General features: G+C 42.6%; 1 protein-coding gene across 2 annotated transcripts in view; it reads right to left on the minus strand.

Moving 5' to 3' along the window:
• LOC121538486 (protocadherin-11 X-linked) overlaps positions 1–23,040 on the minus strand; it is a 285,313-nt gene that overhangs the window by 153,407 nt on the left and 108,866 nt on the right. For both annotated transcript variants that reach the window (XM_041846553.2, XM_041846544.2), the window contains exon 4: positions 1,494–1,553. In XM_041846553.2, coding sequence (XP_041702487.2) covers positions 1,494–1,553 — 60 coding nt within the window. The remainder of the gene's footprint in view (positions 1–1,493; positions 1,554–23,040) is intronic.

Genomic DNA, 23,040 nt, shown 5'->3' on the forward strand with positions numbered 1-23,040 from the left:
TAGTTCAATGTGTGATGATTGCTTGAATAAGTCTGGAAAATGGTGGATTATTACTCTGCATAGCCTAGTGGGAAATTATTGAATACATGTGACATTCTCACATCGTGTCAAATATGTGCTACTTCTCATTTCCATGTATAGTGTGAGGAGTAATTCTTAATTGTGACAAAAGAAAGAGTGTGGATGTCATTAACATAATTTAACAGGAAAAATAAGATTTTAAATTGAATTAGTTACACATCCGTCAGTGAACAACAGAAATCCAGTTTCTCGATATACATAGAGAAATATGTATATAAACTGTACTGTATCCTGTACAGGTCTATATAGAATAATATACTGTATCCTGTACAGGTCTATATAGAATAATATACTGTATCCTGTATAGGTCTATATAGAGTACTATACTGTATCCTGTACAGGTCTATATAGAATAATATACTGCATCCTGTACAGGTCTATATAGAATAATATACTGTATCCTGTACAGGTCTATATAGAATAATATACTGTATCCTGTATAGGTCTATATAGAGTACTATACTGTATCCTGTACAGGTCTATATAGAATAATATACTGTATCCTGTATAGGTCTATATAGAGTACTATACTGTATCATGTACAGGTCTATATAGAATAATATACTGCATCCTGTACAGGTCTATATAGAATAATATCCTGTATCCTGTACAGGTCTATATAGAATAATATACTGTATCCTGTATAGGTCTATATAGAATAATATACTGTATCCTGTACAGGTCTATATAGAATAATATACTGTATCCTGTACAGGTCTATATAGAATAATATACTGTATCCTGTACAGGTCTATATAGAATAATATACTGTATCCTGTATAGGTTTATATAGAATAATATACTGTATCCTGTATAGGTCTATATAGAGTACTATACTGTATCCTATATAGGTCTATATAGAATAATATACTGTATCCTGTATAGGTCTATATAGAGTACTATACTGTATCCTGTATAGGTCTATATAGAGTACTATACTGTATCCTGTATAGGTCTATATAGAGTACTATACTGTATCCTGTATAGGTCTATATAGAGTACTATACTGTATCCTGTATAGGTCTATATAGAATAATATACTGTATCCTGTACAGGTCTATATAGAATAATATACTGTATCCTGTATAGGTTTATATAGAATAATATACTGTATCCTGTATAGGTCTATATAGAGTACTATACTGTATCCTGTATAGGTCTATATAGAATAATATACTGTATCATGTATAGGTCTATATAGAGTACTATACTGTATCCTGTATAGGTCTATATAGAGTACTATACTATATCCTGTATAGGTCTATATAGAGTACTATACTGTATCCTGTATAGGTCTATATAGAATAATATACTGTATCCTGTATAGGTCTATATAGAGTACTATACTGTATCCTGTATAGGTCTATATAGAGTACTATACTGTATCCTGTATAGGTCTAGGAAGAGCTTACCTTATGGGGACAAGTAGATGCGACTGAGCCGAAGGACTTCTCCGGTGTCTGGCCCTGATTCTACAAGGTAGAAAAACACATCATTAGAAACATGCTTACTGTGGAGGGCCATTTCCAACACAACACCATTTGTGACAGTAGGGCAATGTCTCAAATGGCACCCTATTCCCTACATAGTGCACTACTTTTGACCAGAGCACGGTGAGACCTGTGGTCTAAAGCAGTTCACTATGTAGGGAATAGGGTGCCACGCTGCTTATTTTGTCTCGGTTATTCTCTGGACCACACAGGGCTTATCAACAGGCAGGTTTTTTTTAGCTGTTTCATAATCCAAGAATAAAACTCCACTGCAGCCTACGGTCATACTGCAGGTCTTTATTTTGAGAATATACTCTTAATTTCCATTCACAGGGGTTATAATAATGTGTTGTTATTTTGTCATGATGATTTCTATTCCCTTATCCTTTCTGGAAAGATTACAAACCTCCTTTAGCAGTCAAATGATACCACATAACATATGGGACCTACTACTTTCAACGCAGACCTTGTAGTCAGATGATTATATCATTTTGTTAATACAGTGATGCATCATTCAGATACAAGAAAACAGCATTAAAAATAATCTGCTAAGGTAATGTCAACAGGCCAACAACAGATGGTCCTGCTGTTTGTGATTATGCGAGACGCTCAAGTGTTTGCAAACGCACAGTTGCAGCAACAACAACAACAACAACAACAACAACAACAACAAAAAAGTTGTCTTGAAATGACCCGAGGAACAAATGAAAAGCAAACTGAAAAACTGTCAACAGGAAACGGTGGGGTGTAATTGCATAAACACACATTCAGTCTCTGTCCCAAATGGCACCCTATCCCCCTATTCAGTGCACTACCTATGTGCCCTGCTCGAAAGTAGTGCGCCAAATAGGGAATATGATGGTCTATTTGGGATGCAGATTCACAGTAGCACACATTCACAAAGGAAATGGGGATTGATTGGATCTTAGCAATGTCAGTGCCTCCCTCAGAATCACTATGAAGTACATTTTGTTGTCCCCCCCCCCCAACGTTCAAGGGAAACCTGTGCCTTTGCACACACAACAGGGAATATAGAGCCTAACAACGACTGAACCACTCATTACAGGGAATATAGAGCCTAACAACGACTGAACCACTCATTACAGGGAATATAGAGCCTAACAGCGACTGAACCACTCATTACAGGGAATATAGAGCCTAACAACGACTGAACCACTCATTACAGGGAATATAGAGCCTAACAGCGACTGAACCACTCAACAACAGGGGGAATGAACAGGCCTCACATGGGATGGAGTGGGGCTTCACAAACTAGCTCCCCTGAAAGCTAAACTAGCTACCCCATGAGGCCACATTGATTCCAAGCAGGTGTCAGCCGTTAGCCCCTCATATCGAATTATGTTGCCGGGGTGCGCACTCACAATGCTCCCTGACACCATTAATGTCTTCCTTATGGTATCACCAGGAGAGAAGAGACACTGAACTGTCCAGACTACTAACATCTATATTTCATCACAACTTAAAGAGAATCTAGCTGCAGCGGCAACAACTACTGGGGGAGAGAGAAAGAACCGCACGTAAGCATTCACACAGACACACACACACACACACGCACGCACGCACGCACACACGCACGCACGCACACACACACACACACACACACACACACACACACACACACACACACACACACACACACACACACACACACACACACACACACACACACACACACACACACACACACACACAGCTAGCTAGCTTCACTGCTACAGCAGCAGAAAACAGTGTGAACACTCATCTCATGTAATATTAAAGGGCCGATGGCCAAGCTTGGTTGTCTAAATTAGTTGAAACAATTTTCCCCCCAAAGAGTAGATACTGAAACTGTAACTATATCAGGATAATTGAACATAAACATTTTTGGGAGGCAGGGGGAAGAAGCAGTGTGTGTGTGTGTGTGTGTGTGTGTGTGTGTGTGTGTGTGTGTGTGTGTGTGTGTGTGTGTGTGTGTGTGTGTGTGTGTGTGTGTGTGTTTTGTAATGGGGGGTATGATGAGCATGGCTTAATTAACTCAATAAGTTCCCAATTTTCAATTCTTGAACACATGCTTTCCTCTAGTATTCCATATCCAAGTTTCCAGTTTTCACTTATTTCATGAGCTTAAAAGAGTCCCCAGAGCCAGGGCGTGACAGATTTTTACAATTGTTTCCATTATAAAATAATAGTGAAGACATCAAAACTATGAAATAACACATATTATATAGTAAATATACAATATGATATATTATATAGTATATATACAATATTATATATTATACAGTATATATACAATATGATATATTATATAGTATATATACAATATTATATATTATACAGTATATATAATATATTATATATTATATAGTATATTATACTGTATATATATAATATTGTAGACACTACCAGTGAAACGTTTGGACACACCTACTCATTCAAGGGCTTTTCTTTATTTAGAAATGTTTCTACTTTATATAATAATAGTGAAAACATCCAAACTATGAAATAACACATGGAATCATGTAGTAACCAAAAATGTGTTAAACAAATATATTTTATATTTGAGATTCTTCAAATAGCCAACCTTTTTACCTTGATGACAGCTTTGCACACTCTTGGCATTCACTCAACCAGCTTCATGAGGTAGTCACCTGGAATGCATTTCAAGGCACACTTAACCAGCATAGCTACCACAGCATTCTGCAGCGATACGCCATCCCATCTGGTTTGGGCTTAGTGGGACTATCATTTGTTTTTCAACAGGACATTGACCCAACACCCCTCCAGGCTGTGTATGGAGAGTGATGGAGTGCTGCATAAGATGACCTGGCCTCCACAATCCCCCGACCTCAACCCAAGTGAGATGGTTTGGGATGAGTCGGACGGCAGAGTGAAGGGAAAGCAGCCAACAAGTGCTCAGCATATGTGGGAACTCCTTCAAGACTGTTGGAAAAGCATTCCAGGTGAAGCTGGTTGAGAGAATGCCAAGAGTGTGCAAAGCTGTCATCAAGGCAAAGGGTGGCTATTTGAAGTATCTCAAATATAACATATATTTTGATTTGTTTAACACTTTTTTGCTTAATACAAGATTCCATATGTTTTATTTCATAGTTTTGATGTCCTCACTATTATTCTACAATGTAGAAAATAGTTTTTAAAAATAAAGAAAAACCCTTGAATGAGTAGGTGTTCTAAAGGTTTTGACCGGTAGTGTATTCAATATGATATATATACAGTGTAAATACAATATGATATATATACAGTATATATACAATATGATATATATTTATACAGTGTATATACAATATGATATATTGTATAGTATGTATACAATATGATATATTATACAGTACATATACAATATGATATATATACAGTGTATATACAATATGATATATATACAGTATATATACAATATGATATATATACAGTGTATATACAATATGATATATTATATAGTACATATACAATATGATATATATACAGTGTATATACAATATGATATATTATAATAACATAACATGCCATTTAGCATACGCTTTTATCCAAAGCGACGTACAGTCATGTGTGCATACATTTTTACGTATGGGTGGTCCCGGGGATCGAACCCACTACCCTGGCATTACAAGCGCCATGCTCTACCAATTGAGCTACAGAGGACCACATTATAGTGTTATTATATAGTATGTATACAATATGATATATTAAACAGTACATATACAATATGATATATATACAGTGTATATACAATATGATATATTATACAATACATATACAATATGATATATATATATATACAATATATATATATATATATATATATATATATATATATATATATATATATATATATATATATATATCTATACAGTGTATATACAATATGATATATTTTATAGTACATATACAATATGATATATATACAGTGTATTTACAATATGATATATTATACAGTACATATACAATATGATTTATATACAGTGTATATTGTCTACACGGACAAGTTCTGGCCTGGTTTAGATCTTACCTGTCGGAAAGATATCAGTTTGTCTCTGTGAATGGTCTGTCCTCCGACAAATCAACTGTACATTTCGGTGTTCCTCAAGGTTCCGTTTTAGGACCACTATTGTTTTCACTATATATTTTACCTCTTGGGGATGTTATTCGAAAACATAATGTTAACTTTCACTGCTATGCGGATGACACACAGCTGTACATTTCAATGAAACATGGTGAAGCCCCAAAATTGCCCTCGCTAGAAGCCTGTGTTTCAGACATAAGGAAGTGGATGGCTGAAAACTTTCTACTTTTAAACTCGGACAAAACAGAGATGCTTGTTCTAGGTCCCAAGAAACAAAGAGATCTTCTGTTAAATCTGACAATTCATCTTGATGGTTGTAAAGTCGTCTCAAATAAAACTGTGAAGGACCTCTGCGTTACTCTTGACCCTGATCTCTCTTTTGACGAACATATCAAGACTGTTTCAAGGACAGCTTTTTTCCATCTACGTAACATTGCAAAAATCAGAAATTTTCTGTCCAAAAATGATGCAGAAAAATTAATCCATGCATTTGTTACTTCTAGGTTAGACTACTGCAATGCTCTACTTTCCGGCTACCCGGATAAAGCACTAAATAAACTTCAGTTAGTGCTAAATACGGCTGCTAGAATCCTGACTAGAACCAAGAAATTTGATCATATTACTCCAGTGCTAGCTTCCCTACACTGGCTTCCTGTTAAGGCAAGGGCTGATTTCAAGGTTTTACTGTTAACCTATAAAGCGTTACATGGGCTTGCTCCTACCTATCTTTCCGAGTTGGTCCTGCCGTACATACCAATACGTACGCTACGGTCACAAGACGCAGGCCTCCTAATTGTCCCTAGAATTTCTAAGCAAACAGCGGGAGGCAGGGCTTTCTCCTATAGATCTCCATTTTTATGGAACAGTCTGCCTACCCATGTGAGAGACGCAGACTCGGTCTCAACCTTTAAGTCTTTACTGAAGACTTATCTCTTCAGTAGGTCATATGATTGAGTGTAGTCTGGCCCAGGAGTGTGAAGGTGAACGGAAAGGCTCTGGAGCAACGAACAGCCCTTGCTGTCTCTGCCAGGCCGGTTCCCCTCTCTCCACTGGGGTTCTCTGCCTCTAACCCTGTTACAGGGGCTGAGTCACTGGCTTGCTGGTGCTCTTTCATGCCGTCCCTAGGAGGGGTGCGTCACTTGAGTGGGTTGAGTTACTGACGTGATCTTCCTGTCTGGGTTGGCGCCCCCCTTGGTTTGTGCTGTGGTGGAGACCTCTGTGGGCTATACTCGGCCTTGTCTCAGGATTGTAAGTTGGTGGTTGAGGATATCCCTCTAGTGGTGCGGGGGCTGTGCTTTGGCAGAGTGGGTGGGGTTATATCCTTCCTGTTTGGCCCTGTCCGGGGGTTTCTTCGGATGGGGCCACAGTGTCTCCGGACCGCTCCTGTCTCAGCCTCCAGTATTTATGCTGCAGTAGTTTATGTGTCGGGGGGCTGGGGTCAGTTGGTTATACCTGGAGTACTTCTCCTGTCTTATCCAGTGTCCTGTGTGAATTTAAGTATGCTCTCTCTAATTCTCTCGTTCTCTCTTTCTCTCTGAGAACCTGAGCCCTAGGACCATACGTCAGGACTACCGGGCATGCTGACACCTTGCTGTCCCCAGTCCGCCTGGCCTTGCTGCTATTCCAGTTTCAACTGTTCTGCCTGCGGTTACGAAACCCCTACCTGTCCCAGACCTGCTGTTTTCAACTCTTAATGATCGGCTATGAAAAGCCAACTGAGAGACCTGAGCCCTAGGACCATACGTCGGGACTACCGGCCATGGTGACTCCTTGCTGTCCCTAGTCTGCCTGGCCTTGCTGCTATTCCAGTTTCAACTGTTCTGCCTGCGGTTATGGAACCCCTACCTGTCCCAGACCTGCTGTTTTCAACTCTTAATGATCGGCTATGAAAAGCCAACTGAGATTTATTCCTGATTATTATTTGACCATGCTTGTCACTTATGAACATTTTTGAACATCTTGGCATGGTTCTGTTATAATCTCCACCCGGCACAGCCAGAAGAGGACTGGCCACCCCTCATAGCCTGGTTCCTCTCTAGGTTTCTTCCTAGGTTTTGGCCTTTCTAGGGAGTTTTTCCTAGCCACCGTGCTTCTACACCTGCATTACTAGCTGTTTGGGGTTTTAGGCTGGGTTTCTGTACAGCACTTCGAGATATCAGCTGATGTACGAAGGGCTATATAAAATAAAATTTATTGATTGATTGATTGATATACAATATGATATATTATACAATACATATACAATATGATATATATATATATACAGTGTATATACAATATGATATATTTTATAGTACATATACAATATGATATATATACAGTGTATATACAATATGATATATTATACAGTACATATACAATATGATATATTATACAGTACATATACAATATGATTTATATACAGTGTATATACAATATGATATACGGTATATACAGTACATATACAATGTTATGCAAAACTGTAACCTGAACAGAGCTTACAGTGCTTACAGTACACAGACCATCACACCATGTGGGCCAATAGATTCTGCTTTCCTGTTGTTGGTTAAACTAGAGGACACGTTTATTTCAGTACACCGTGTATGTAGATTGATGTCAGCAACCCCTTTCAATAAACCAAATCAGAACTCAGAAAGTACACGTCATCACGCCTAATGTGTCACACCCTGGCTCTGGGACTCTATATGTTGAGCCAGGGTGTGTGCATTCTATGTGTTCATTTTCTATGTGGGTTGTTCTAGGTTGTCTATGTCTATGTTTGCATGTGTGACTCCCAATCAGAGGCAACGAGTGTCAGCTGTCGGCTGGTTGTCTCTGATTGGGAGCCATATTTAAACTGTGTGTTTTCTCTTGGGTGTTGTGGGTTTTTGTTCCGTGTCGGTATGTTTAACCGTGGACTTCACGAATCGTGTTTTGTTTTGGTTAGTACTTTAATTAAATAAAGTCATGTTTGTTTCACACGCTGCGCCTTGGTCTACTTCGCTACAAGACGATCGTGACAGAAAAACCCACCATACAACGACCAAGCAGCGTGTCCAGGAGCAGGCAGACTGGACATGGGAGGAAGCGCCGGGATAGGAGATGGAGAGGCTGGCGATGGCCCAGGTGGGCAAAGTGTGGTCCTGGGAGGACATGCTCGGGGGCAAGGGACCTTGGGGTAGGATCAAGGCCCTGGCGAGAGAGGAGCAGCGGCGTCAGCAGTGCCGTCGGACGGACGAGAGGCACCCCCAAGAATTTTTTAGGGGGGGGCACAGGGCATGGACGACGGGGCTGACGGAGGCAGAGAAGGGGCGTATTCAAAAGGCCACCAGGTTACGGGGGCCACTGGTCAAAGTAGGGAAAGGAGGTTTAGAGGCACGGCGAGAGGTACTGGGGTGTGTTACCAGTCCGGTCCGGGCCGTTCCAGTTCCCGGAGTAGAGCCAGTGGTGTGTGTCCCCAGTACGGTCCGGCCTGTTACGGCCCCTCGCAAAAAAAATGGACGGTGCGCGTCTCCAGCCCGGTCCAGCCTGTTCCTGCCTATCGCACCAAGCCTACGGTGTGCGTCGCCAGTCCTGCCCGGCCTGTTCCTGCTCCACGCACCAAACCTACGGTGTGCGTCGACAGCCCTGCCCGGCCTGTTCCTGCTCCACGCACCAAGTCTACGGTGTGCGTCGACAGCCCTGCCCGGCCTGTTCCTGCTCCACGCACCAAACCTACGGTGTGCGTCGACAGCCCTGCCCGGCCTATTCCTGCTCCACGCACCAAGCCTACGGTGTGCGTCGACAGCCCTGCCCGGCCTGTCCCTGCTCCACGCACCAAACCTACGGTGTGCGTCGCCAGCCCAGCCCGGCCTGTCCCTGCTCCACGCACCAAGCCTACGGGGTGCGTCGCCAGCCCAGCCCGGCCTGTCCCTGCTCCACGCACCAAGCCTACGGGGTGCGTCGCCAGCCCAGCCCGGCCTGTCCCTGCTCAACGCACTAAGCCTACGGGGTGCGTCGCCAGCCCAGCCCGGCCTGTCCCTGCTCCACGCACCAAACCTACGGTGTGCGTCGCCAGCCCAGCCCGGCCTGTCCCTGCTCAACGCACTAAGCCTACGGGGTGCGTCGCCAGCCCAGCCCGGCCTGTCCCTGCTCCACGCACCAAACCTACGGTGTGCGTCGCCAGCCCAGCCCGGCCTGTCCCTGCTCCACGCACCAAGCCTACGGGGTGCGTCGCCAGCCCAGCCCGGCCTGTCCCTGCTCCACGCACCAAACCTACGGTGTGCGTCGCCAGCCCGGCCCGGCCTGTTCCTGCCACTCGCACCAAACCTACGGTGCGCGTCGCCAGCCCGGCCCGGCTCGTTCCTGCCACTCGCACCAAGCCAGGGGTGCGAGTCGTCAGCCTGGTCCAGCCCGTTCCTGCCACTCGCACCAAGCCAGGGGTGCGAGTCGTCAGCCTGGTCCAGCCCGTTCCTGCCACTCGCACCAAGCCAGGGGTGCGAGTCGTCAGCCTGGTTCAGCCCGTTCCTGCTACTCGCACCAAGCCCGGGGTGCGAGTCGTCAGCCTGGTAAGACCGGTCAGCTGCTCCACAACGGAGCGTAAGCTATCCGCTCCGTCTATGTCCAGTCCAGATCCAGCCAGCGGGGTCAGACCGGACCAGGGGCGCTACGGGGGTATTATGGAGGGGTGGTGGTCAAGGCCGGAGCCGGAGCCGCCTCCGAGGAGGAATGCCCACCCAGCCCTCCCCTGTTTGGGGTTTGTTAAGACGCGGTCGCAGTCCGCGCCTTTAGGGGGGGGTACTGTCACACCCTGGCTCTGGGACTCTATATGTTGAGCCAGGGTGTGTGCATTCTATGTGTTCATTTTCTATGTGGGTTGTTCTAGGTTGTCTATGTCTATGTTTGCATGTGTGACTCCCAATCAGAGGCAACGAGTGTCAGCTGTCGGCTGGTTGTCTCTGATTGGGAGCCATATTTAAACTGTGTGTTTTCTCTTGGGTGTTGTGGGTTTTTGTTCCGTGTCGGTATGTTTAACCGTGGACTTCACGAATCGTGTTTTGTTTTGGTTAGTACTTTAATTAAATAAAGTCATGTTTGTTTCACACGCTGCGCCTTGGTCTACTTCGCTACAAGACGATCGTGACATAATGCCATTTAAGCAGATACTAATATTGTTTTGTTTACAATATGTATTGAACAGGAAGACACATCATTAAATGATAATGGACCTCCTTGTGAAAGTACAGTATGGTGGAAATAGAATGTGTAAAAATAAGACGTTAGTCACCTCTAATTAAATATTTCCTACTTGTCAGCATCTGAATGCAGTTTGAGAGCCATTTCCTCCTCCAACATTAATGGAATACTAAACAGGTCATAAAAATAGCTAGATATCAGCTAGAGTACGTCGTTATGGCACTTGATAATTCCCCATACACACTTTAGAGTCTCTACACAACATAACATCTATGTACATGTAAGTCTGATTGTGACACATAAGTGAATCTGTCACTTTCGAGGGCTCAGGATGTCATGAAAATATCAACAGTCTTAGGAAATCTCTGCAACAATATTCCGCTCTGTCCCGTCTTTGTGAGAACTTAACCCCCCCCCCACATTTCCTTAGCCACTTCAAACACATTTCCACATGGCGCTGAAGCAATAGGCTGCAAAGTGCTGTGATCTCTCTGCCATCAGGTAAGAAACAGACTTACCACTGACTGACAAACGGGGAGTACTTTAATAAGTCAGCTTTGCCATGGAGACACCGAGACCTGTCGCCTCTGCTGAGCTCATATCCAAAGCAGACCCGCTACAGTGCAGTGCGTAGTCCCAATTAAGCATGGTCCCAGGGATTCCCACAGTGAAAAACCTGAAGTTCACTACTTTTCGTTAATCTGCTTGCTCTGCCCTCATATTTAGCCTCACGTTGAAATGTTTTACAGTTTTATTTTCAGTACAACCAGGGCTACAAGTAGCATACAAAACAATTTGACATAAACAGTTGCATTCATGAGTTTTATTGACAAAGAAAAAAACATATGTAATGTCCGGCCAAGCAAAAACCTGATAAAAAATAATTTATAAGAATGGTGTAAGTACATAAATTGTTTGCTCAGTGGGAAATGAATATCAAACTTCAGCGACAACTGTGTGAAGTTTGGAGTTTGTGACAGCAACTATGTGAGCTTATTACTGTATCATAGACACTATGTCCTGAGATTTCCTATGATCTTTGTAGAATAACCCCTTTCCTATGATCTTCTATGTAATTTATGTCCTGTACAGTGGCGGCTCCTGAATAAATTCTCAGGGGGGGCAATTTTTCTGATGATTTAGGTGACCTACACACATTTTAAAAAATATATGTCCAGCAACAACATGAAGACAGGGGCAGCATATAAGTCAATACCAGAAGCATTTATTGACTGATCTCAAAAGTGTTGGCTTACCAGGGTTGGTGGAGCCCTCAGTTTCATCTTTGCCTCGCAAAGCTAACTCAAACACTCCGCAAAACTTCACACACTGGATTAGCCGGCTGAGGATGTGGCGGTTCTTGCTAATGTCGTAGTAAATATATTTGTTATAGTGAATATGGAATATGATATGTTGAGTAAAATGTTGTGCTAAGATCTATTTAGGTCAGGAGCTGGTTATAAGTTATGTTCCTATCCAATAACAATGGACAAAAGGGTCCTATCTTGTCAGCCTTGTCAGTTTCAGTTCTCCAGTAAACTTGTGATTATCAACACTAACCTCATCGTTGTGGCGGCGGACAGCTAGCCTGTATCCCTCATCCAGTTGAGTGGGAATGTTCACTCTCCCCAAAGCAGACAATCTCAAACAGCTATCCATGTGGGTCTTTGACAGCTCATGTTTCTTAATCTTTCCTGAAAGATGGTGCATGTCCGTTACACACCAGTCGCTGTCCAAGCGGTGCTGTCTGCCGTGCCGCCTTCAGGGTGAAAGAGTAAGCAGGGGGTAGCAGAAGACTGCATTAGCTACATCGCAGCCTGCTAGCCAGGTTTTTCGTTCGTACCAATTTTTGGAAAATCCTCGGGTGTAGGACTTCCCCCCTTTAGTAGAAACCTGTTGAATTATTAAATTTGGTCTGGGAGGTCCTAATTGTTTCGTTGCCAATTTATCTTCATTTGTTCGCCGACAAAAATGAACTTCTTTCAAAGACACAATCGAGTTGCACTGAAGCCTAGCCATTTTGATAGAAGTAGTGAATTGATTGACGCTGCTACCCGCTCTTTTCTTAGTTACGTTCATGGTTATATGTTACGTATGACGAAAGCGCGTAAGTGCAAGCCCTCAGAAACCCATAGAGATTGTATTGAAAGCTCTGATATTTGAAAAAAATAGATTTTACATGGGAGTCTATGACAGACTTCTGGGCGATTTTCAACCTGACTGAAATCGCCCCAAAAGGGGGGCATTTGAAGCACGACTTTAGCCTGATTGGACATTTAGTGGCACTGTGGCAGATCAGACGGCTAGATTACAACACTGATAACTACTGTTGCCGTGATATAATTGATTAGAAAAAAAATCCCTTCCTTTTCCCGTTTGGCAGTGCGTCGCCCATATCGCCCTATTGAACACACCGCCCCTGGTCCTGTATATGATGGACCTCTGTAGCTCAGCTGGTAGAGCACAGCGCTTGTAACGCCAAGGTAGTGGGTTCGATCCCCGGGACCACCCATACACAAAAAATTTATGCACGCATGACTGTAAGTCGCTTTGGATAAAAGAGTCTGCTAAATGGCATATTATTATTATTATTATTATGTAGAAGAACCCCATACCTTCTAACGACTCTTACATGGCTTGTGAGCATCATAGAGCAAAACAGATGTGCATATTCATGAGTGTCTCAGCTTTTCATAGTGGTTTTGGAAGCACTAAATCATGACAGTGGTACTCAAAGTGATCCTAGATGTGCAATAAACTGTAGCCTCCAGTGAAGGCAGGATGTGCAATAAACTGTAGTCTCCAGTGAAGGCAGGATGTGCAATATACTGTAGTCTCCAGTGAAGGCAGGACTTCTGGTAGTTTAGTGACCAATAAAGTCTCGTCACAACTCCTTCAAACTCGTGTTTCAGATCATTTCTCACACAAAGAAAATCACCTTTCAATAAATAAATCACAGTGTTTATCATTTACGTAATTTAGCAGACGCTCTTATCCAGAGCGACTTACAGTTAGTGCATGCATAATTATTTAATTAATTTTTTTCATACTGGCCCCCCGTGGGAAACGAACCGCCATGCTCTACCAACTGAGCTACCTCCCTGCCGGCCATTCCCTCCCCTACCCTGGACGACGCTGGGCCAATTGTACGCCGCCCCATGGGTCTCCCGGTCGCGGCCGGCTACGACAGAGCCTGGATTCGAACCAGGATCTCTAGTGGCACAGCTAGCACTGCGATGCAGTGCCTTAGACCATTTGTCTCATCACAGTACAATTACAAGTTTCCTGTTATTATTATTATTATTATTTTAGTTGTTTTGTTGTATTCAGCATTGTTGGGAAGAGCCCGTGGATTGATTGATTGATCTTGGCTCTGGACGAGAACAAATCATCAATATGTGGTTGGTGTAATCCAAGGACCTTCGCTATGCTTGTCGATAATGTGATGTGCTCCTTATCAGAGGTACCAGTGTACCAGACCAGAGGTTGATTTGTAGATTAGACAGTCAGAAGGTTAATTATACGGTATCACATTTACGTTGGCATCAATCTCATAACTATTGTTTTCAGATTTCAGATAATGAATATACAGAGTTCACATTAACACTCAGAGATGGATTCACAGATAGCTGCATTGTGTCTAGTTTATTGATGAAATATTCATGGAGGAGATATGCATGCATTACATGTAGGGTACGCCCCAAATGACACCCTATTCCCTATGTAGTGCACTACTTTTGACCAGAGCCCCGTAGGGCCCTGTTCAAAAGTAGTGCACTTTGTATGAAATAGGGTGCCATTTGGAATGTAAGATTAAGCTTCTCTGCAGCTGTAATAAATGAACATGCCTTCTATGAACACCATTGTTTTGTTCTGCTAAGAGAACGAAATGTGATTTGAATGCTGTTAATCCTGTTAAAAAATATAGGCACACTCATTACACCCCCAGGACATTTCTGCTGTGTGTGTGTGTGCGTGTGCGTGTGTGTGTGTGTGTGTGTGTGTGTGTGTGTGTGTGTGTGTGTGTGTGTGTGTGTGTGTGTGTGTGTGTGTGTGTGTGTGTGTGTGCGTGTGTGTGGAACACAGATCTTGATTATGTCCTGTATATGATAGCTATCCAGCTCAAACAGCCCACTCGCTTTGTTTTGAAGTCAAATATTGACAGTATGTTTCTAGAAATGTATTTGTATGTCCCAGTTCTTCCAATGTATTTTGAATAGTCTGTTATGCTACTCTCGATTTTATGTATGCCTTCGTCAGAAGTTCTCTGTCTAATAAAGACGAATTGTGCCTTTCAAGATACCCAAGGGCAGGGGAGACAACAGCAGGGGAGACTACAGTAGAGAAGACTACAGAAGAGGAGACTAAAGTAGAGGAGACTACAGCAGGGGGACTACAGAAGGGGAGACTACAGTAGAGGAGACTACAGTAGAGGAGCCTACAGAAGAGGAGACTACAGTAGAGGAGACTACAGAAGATGAGACTACAGTAGAGGAGACTACAGTAGAGGAGACTACAGTAGAGGAGACTACAGTCGAGGAGACTACAGTAGAGGAGACTAGAGTAGAGGAGACTACAGTCGAGGAGACTATAGTAGAGGAGACTACAGTAGAGGAGACTACAGTAGAGAAGACTACAGTAGAGGAGACTACAGTCGAGGAGACTAGAGTAGAGGAGACTAGAGTAGAGGAGAGGAGACTACAGTAGAGGAGACTACAGTAGAGGAGACTATAGTAGAGGAGACTACAGTAGAGGAGACTACAGTAGAGGAGACTACAGTAGAGAAGACTACAGTAGAGAAGACTACAGTAGAGGAGACTACAGTAGAGAAGACTACAGTAGAGGAGACTACAGTCGAGGAGACTACAGTAGAGGAGACTAGAGTAGAGGAGACTAGAGTAGAGGAGACTAGAGTAGAGTAGAGGAGACTACAGTAGAGGAGACTACAGTAGAGAAGACTACAGTAGAGGAGACTACAGTAGAGGAGACTACAGTAGAGGAGACTAGTGTAGAGGAGACTACAGTAGAGGAGACTAGAGTAGAGGAGACTAGAGTAGAGGAGACTAAAGTAGAGGAGACTAAAGTAGAGGAGACTACAGTAGAGGAGACTACAGTAGAGGAGACTATAGTAGAGGAGACTATAGTAGAGGAGACTACAGTAGAGAAGACTACAGTAGAGGAGACTACAGTCGAGGAGCCTACAGTAGAGGAGCCTAGAGTAGAGGAGACTAGAGTAGAGGAGACTAGTGTAGAGGAGACTACAGTAGAGGAGACTACAGTAGAGGAGACTACAGTAGAGGAGACTACAGTCGAGGAGACTACAGTAGATGAGACTAGTGTAGAGGAGACTACAGTAGAGGAGACTACAGTAGAGGAGACTACAGTCGAGGAGACTACAGTCGAGGAGACTACAGTAGAGGAGACTAGTGTAGAGGAGACTACAGTAGAGGAGACTACAGTAGAGGAGTCTACAGTAGCGGAGACTAGAGTAGAGGAGACTACAGTAGAGGAGACTATAGTAGAGGAGACTAAAGTAGAGGAGACTACAGTAGAGGAGACTACAGAGAGGAGACTACAGTAGAGGAGACTACAGTAGAGGAGACTAAAGTAGAGGAGACTAAAGTAGAGGAGACTAGAGTAGAGGAGACTACAGTAGAGGAGACTAGTGTAGAGGAGACTACAGTAGAGGAGACTACAGTCGAGGAGACTATAGTAGAGGAGACTACAGTAGAGGAGACTACAGTAGAGGAGACTACAGTAGAGGAGACTATAGTAGAGGAGACTACAGTAGAGGAGACTAAAGTAGAGGAGACTAAAGTAGAGGAGACTACAGTAGAGGAGACTACAGTAGAGGAGACTACAGTAGAGGAGACTATAGTAGAGGAGACTACAGTAGAGGAGACTAAAGTAGAGGAGACTAAAGTAGAGGAGACTACAGTAGAGGATACTACAGTAGAGGAGACTACAGTAGAGGAGACTATAGTAGAGGAGACAAGAGTAGAGGAGACTTGAGTAGATGAGACTACAGTAGAGGAGACTAGAGTAGAGGAGACTATAGTAGAGGAGACTACAGTAGAGGAGACTACAGTAGAGGAGACTACAGTAGAGGAGAGTAGAGGAGACTACAGTAGAGGAGACTACAGTAGAGGAGACTACAGTAGAGGAGACTAAAGTAGAGGAGACTACAGTAGAGGAGACTACAGTAGAGGAGACTATAGTAGAGGAGCCTAGAGTAGAGGAGAGGAGAATACAGTAGAGAAGACTACAGTAGAGGAGACTATAGTAGAGGAGACTACAGTAGAGGAGACTAGAGTAGAGGAGACTACAGTAGAGGAGACTACAGTAGAGGAGACTACAGTAGAGGAGACTATAGTAGAGGAGACTAAAGTAGAGGAGACTACAGTAGAGGAGACTACAGTAGAGGAGACTATAGTAGAGGGGCCTAGAGTAGAGGAGAGGAGACTACAGTAGAGGAGACTACAGAAGAGGAGACTATAGTAGAGGAGACTAAAGTAGAGGAGACTACAGTAGAGGAGACTACAGTAGAGGAGACTATAGTAGAGGAGACTAAAGTAGAGGAGACTACAGTAGAGGAGACTACAGTAGAGGAGACTATAGTAGAGTAGCCTAGAGTAGAGGAGACTACAGTAGAGGAGACTACAGTAGAGGAGACTATAGTAGAGGAGACTAGAGTAGAGGAGACTACAGTAGAGGAGACTACAGTAGAGGAGACTACAGTAGAGGAGACTAAAGTAGAGGAGACTACAGTAGAGGAGACTACAGTAGAGGAGACTACAGTAGAGGAGACTACAGTAGAGGAGACTACAGTAGAGGAGACTACAGTAGAGGAGACTATAGTAGAGGGGCCTAGAGTAGAGGAGAGGAGACTACAGTAGAGGAGACTACAGTAGAGGAGACTATAGTAGAGGAGCCTAGAGTAGAGGAGAGGAGACTACATTAGAGGAGACTAGAGTAGAGGAGACTAGGAAATTACAGTAGAGGACAGTAGAGGTGAATACAGTAGGAAACTACAGGGCACCACTGGCATTCTCCGCACATACACAGAGATGCTTTAACCTGTCAGCTAACTTCCTGGCTATCTCTACAAAGTGCCTTGATGTTTCTGCATTTAGTCAACTGCAATACCATTGACTCGTTTCTGTTATTTTTGTGTTTACCGCGGGAACATTGTTTAAAAAAATACAAAAACATATTTCTCTCACTGGGATTAAAGCGACGCTGTAGTTCCAGGATTATCCAATGGCTTTGATCATGTGACTTCAATGTTTTTGATCTGAAGCAGGAAGAAAAAAAAGACTCTCTATGGATTCTGGTGGAACTGTACACCATGACATCAGCCACTGACAGGTAGTGAATATAAAGAACAGAACAAGCATAAAAAACAACTCTATTTGGAATATTTTTCTTACGATGAAGGGATTCACCAGCATTGGATTCATGAAATACCAGATTATACCCCACTTTGATCCAGTATTATGCGATCAATACAGTTGTTTGAGTGTTGTGTGTTGCCATAGCTTTATGCCTGTCTGACTGTCCAGTACATGCTCTTGGTGTTATCTTGTTTTCTTAGAGGATTTATCAGTACTAAATGACATAGGATTTATCAGTACTAAATGATATAGTATTTATCAGTACTAAATGACATAGGATTTATCAGTACTAAATGATATAGGATTTATCAGTACTAAATGATTTAGGATTTTATCAGTACTAAATGATATAGTATTTATCAGTACTAAATGATTTAGGATTTTATCAGTACTAAATGATTTAGGATTTTATCAGTACTAAATGATATAGGATTTATCAGTACTAAATGATTTAGGATTTTATCAGTACTAAATGATATAGGATTTATCAGTACTAAATTATATAGTATTTATCAGTACTAAATGATACAGTATTTATCAGTACTAAATGATATAGTATTTATCAGTACTAAATTATATAGGATTTATCAGTACTAAATGATATAGTATTTATCAGTACTAAATGATATAGGATTTATCAGTACTAAATGATATAGGATTTATCAGTACTAAATGATATAGGATTTATCAGTACTAAATGATACAGTATTTATCAGTACTAAATGATATAGGATTTATCAGTACTAAATGATATAGGATTTACCGGTAGTAAATTATATAGTATTTATCAGTACTAAATGATATAGGATTTATCAGTACTAAATGATATAGGATGTATCAGTACTAAATGAGGTGCTTGTAGTCTACTCTACCTGTTACAAATCAAATCAAATTGTATTGTTTGCGTACACATATTTTGCAGATGTTCTCGCGGGTGTAGCGAAATGCTTTTGTTCCTAGCTCCAACAGTGCAGTAATAACTAACAATAAAAAAATAAATAAAAAAAAGGAATTAAGAAAAATTGAAATATTCGAACGAGCATTGTCAGAGTCTGGAATATAAATATATATGTATATGATGGTGTATAGACATTATTCAAGGTATATGAATAGAAAATAACAGTTACAGCAAAGAATCAAGTCTCCCTAGTGGCGCAGTGGTCTAAGGCACTGCATCGCAGTGCTAGCTGTGCCACTAGAGATCCTGGTTCGAATCCAGGCTCTGTTGTAGTCGGCCGCGACCGGGAGACCCATGGGGCGGTGCACAATTGGCCCAGCGTTGTCAAGGGTAGGGGAGGGAATGGCCGGCAGGGGATGTAGCTCAGTTGGTAGAGCATGGCGTTTGCAACGCCAGGGTTGTGGGTTCGATTCCCACAGGGGGTGGCCAGTATGAAAAAAATAATGTATGCACTCACTAACTGTAAGTTGCTCTGGATAAGAGTGTCTGCTAAATGACTAAAAATGTAAATGTAAAAAAAATAGGATAAGGAATGACACAAGTGTCCCAGATGGAGAAGTATTCAGTGAACAATAACAGGTTTTCTATAGAGATCGACAGGGCTAGCCATGGTTTTTCATAGAGATCGACAGAGCTAGCCGTGTTTCAACAACAGCCTCCCCCAACCACCCACCTGATCAATAGTCCTAGGCAATTTGGGGGGTTTCAATCTCTGTATTATTATGTAGCTACTACTTTGGACATGTAATCAAAGTGACAACACTGTACATAGAAACACTTCCTCCCCCCAAAAAACACTGACTGACTTTCTACAGGCCTGATGTTGCATTCAAATTCCATCATATCAAAGCCAAGGGACTGTAGCTCGTTTCAGTCAACCTTCCTCCAAAAAAATAATTTTCCCTAGCTAGGATCATTTCCAATTATTGTCAGTGCCAAATAAAAAAACAGGACATATCAAAACAATTATTTTGATGGGGCTCCAAGGCAAGAACATATTTCAACTTGAATGTTCTACCTGAAATCATTATAAAGGCGTGGTTTCAGGCAAAAAAAAGCCATCAAAGCCTAATTTAATATCATTTTAATGGCAAAAAAAACCTACAAGACAGTCAGAGTATCTACCTGCCATGTTTTTAGATAGACTCTGTCAGTCAAACAGCGAAACACACAGACTCACAGACAGACAAGAAGCACTAATGTACTTCCCTCCAAGCTCTGTGGGTTTCTACTATTTTCCATATGTGTTTCGTATTCAGTGCATATAGATGAAGGTAAAACTACAGTATATCTCCTTCAGGAAAGCACTTTGCCATAATGAGCACAACTGCAAATAAATTAAAATTAGAGGAGAGGAAAAAAAAAACAGTGTTAGTAACATTTTGAATACCCTCTTCGTAATGCCTTATGACTCCTCATGAACTGTCTATAATGCATTATAAAGCACATCATTTGATGTGGCCCAGCGGTCTAAGGCGCTGCATCTCAGTGCTTGAGGCGTCACTACAGACCCCCCTGGTTCGATTCCAGGCTGTATCACAACCGGCCGTGATTGGGAGTCCCGCAGGGCGGCGCACAATTGGCCCAGCGTCGTCCGGGTTTGGCCGGTGTAGGCCGTCATTGTAAATAAGAATTTGTTCTTAACTGACTTGCCTAGTTAAATAAAGGTTAAATAAAAAAATCTGAAATATCTACACTGACTACTCAAACCAGTGTGAACCAATCCCCTCCTCCTACACAAGGAAACATACTATTTGTCTGATGTCCTGCCTGCACTTTGACGTGCCATGCCATGCTCACAGCAGCTCTGTAGTAGAGCCAATGCATTGTCATAATTGTTTTGGCTCGGAGGAGGGCTAATTTACATGAGAAACAGTCCAAAGGCACTCAGAAGAAGGTAGTCCTTAGTCCTTTGACTAAGGCGCCAGCAAGCTCAGGAAAATAAAAAGTAATTACAATGTAAACGACTACGCTTGTTAGTAATAGACCATCCACTCACTGTGTTTGACCGTCAGTTTTGTTCTAGCCGGTTGGCGCGACTTTTAGTATGCATTGGTTGAAGCTCAATGTTAAATTCAATCTCCCTACCATCATATGTAAGCCAATATGACACCAATGTGGATGTAATTTCACAAATCAACTTGATCGGAGGTACACAACACCCCCCCTCCCGCCTCTCGTCATGATCCGTCTGGCCGTTACCAATAACCAACATACCCGATTTTTGACAGGGACGTTAGCATAAGGGTTGTCAGAAAATGTTTTGCCCAAACCTAGCTCAAATTCTAGACGTCAGATTAAAACAAGGCTACAGTGTCCGCAAGGTAACCAGTAGACTTAGATCCATTTGAATACGTTTGTAGGTGCAACAGTTTTGATTAAATTCACAATTTACTGCTCTCACGTGCACAAACCAATGATGTGCTACCTTTTTGTCAATGCTCACATCTTTTCAGCCGAATGTCAGAGTTCTTAAACCGGGTGCAACATAGTTGTTGTGAAACAGTAGCAGCTAGCTAGTAGAAAGCTAGCAGATGTAGCTAGCTAGCGAACACCAGTTGGCTGAGAAGCAAAAGGAAGGTAGCTAGCTAGCTAGGGTTATTTTTCTATGGAAGGTTTTTCATATGGCGAAGTCATCTGTGTAAACTGCTGACCTGGCTACTTGCGCGTAATCAGAGAACAAACAAAGAAGCTAGTGAACGTCCTTGGCTGCACCAAACTTTGGGAACTTTGGGAAAACATGTCACATTGCTAATTTATAATACATGCACACACCAGACCAGCTGTTAGACGATCAAGATGAAAATGATTGCCCTTACCTTATGTATTAATAGTAGCGGTGTGTGGGTGAAATCACTGGGGAAGCCAAACCAGAAGAATAAACAACATATTACAACCTATGTGTTGTGATAATTAAGTTGTTTGCGCCGTAACCTGTTAGTTCATATGCCTTGCGACCGTGATATATATATAGGCCTAAAGGCCCGAGACAATAAGAAGACACAATGGCCGAATAAGTTCAACCACACCTTTGCTTCATCACAAAACCAGAGAGCAACTTCTGTCTGGCGAAGTCCACTAAGCATACTGCATGTAACAAACAGTTACATGACTTACTGCATAGTCAAGCAAGTTAACCCATACGGACAAGTAATATATGGCCATATATGACCTCATATACACTATATATACAAAAGTATGTGAACACCTCTTCAAATTAGTTGGATTCGGCTATTTCAGCCAAACCCGTCGCTGACAGAAGTATAAAATCGAGCACACAGCCATGCAATCTCCATAGACAAACATTGGCAGGAGAATGGCCTTACTGAAGAGCTCAGTGACTTTCAACTTGGCAACGTCGTAGGATGCCACCTTTCCAACAATGTCAGATCGTCACATTTCTGCCCTGCTAGAGCTGCCCCGGTCAACTGTAAGGGCGGTTATTGTGAAGTGGAAACGTCTAGGAGCAACAATGGCTCAGCCGCGACGTGGTAGGCCACACAAGCTCACAGAAGGCACTGCCGAGTGCTGAAGAGCATAGTGCGTAAAAATCGTCTGTCCTCGGTTGCAACACTCACAACCGAGTTCCAAAATGCCTCTGGAAGCAACGTTAGCACAAGAGCTGTTCGTCAGGAGCTTAATGAAATGGGTTTCCATGGCCGAGCAGCCGCACACAAGCCTAAGATAACCATGCGCAATGCCAAGGGTCGGCTGGAGTGGTGTTAAGCTCACCGCCATTGGACTCTGGAGCAGTGGAAACGCGTTCTCTGGAGTGATGAATCACGCGTCACCATCTGGCAGTCCGACGGACGAATCCGATGCCAGGAGAACACTACCTGCCCCAATGCATAGTGCCAACTGTAAAGTTTGGTGGAGGAGGAA

This window comes from Coregonus clupeaformis, chromosome 26 (assembly GCF_020615455.1).
Source record: "Coregonus clupeaformis isolate EN_2021a chromosome 26, ASM2061545v1, whole genome shotgun sequence".
In the NCBI taxonomy this organism is placed as follows: domain Eukaryota; kingdom Metazoa; phylum Chordata; class Actinopteri; order Salmoniformes; family Salmonidae; genus Coregonus; species Coregonus clupeaformis.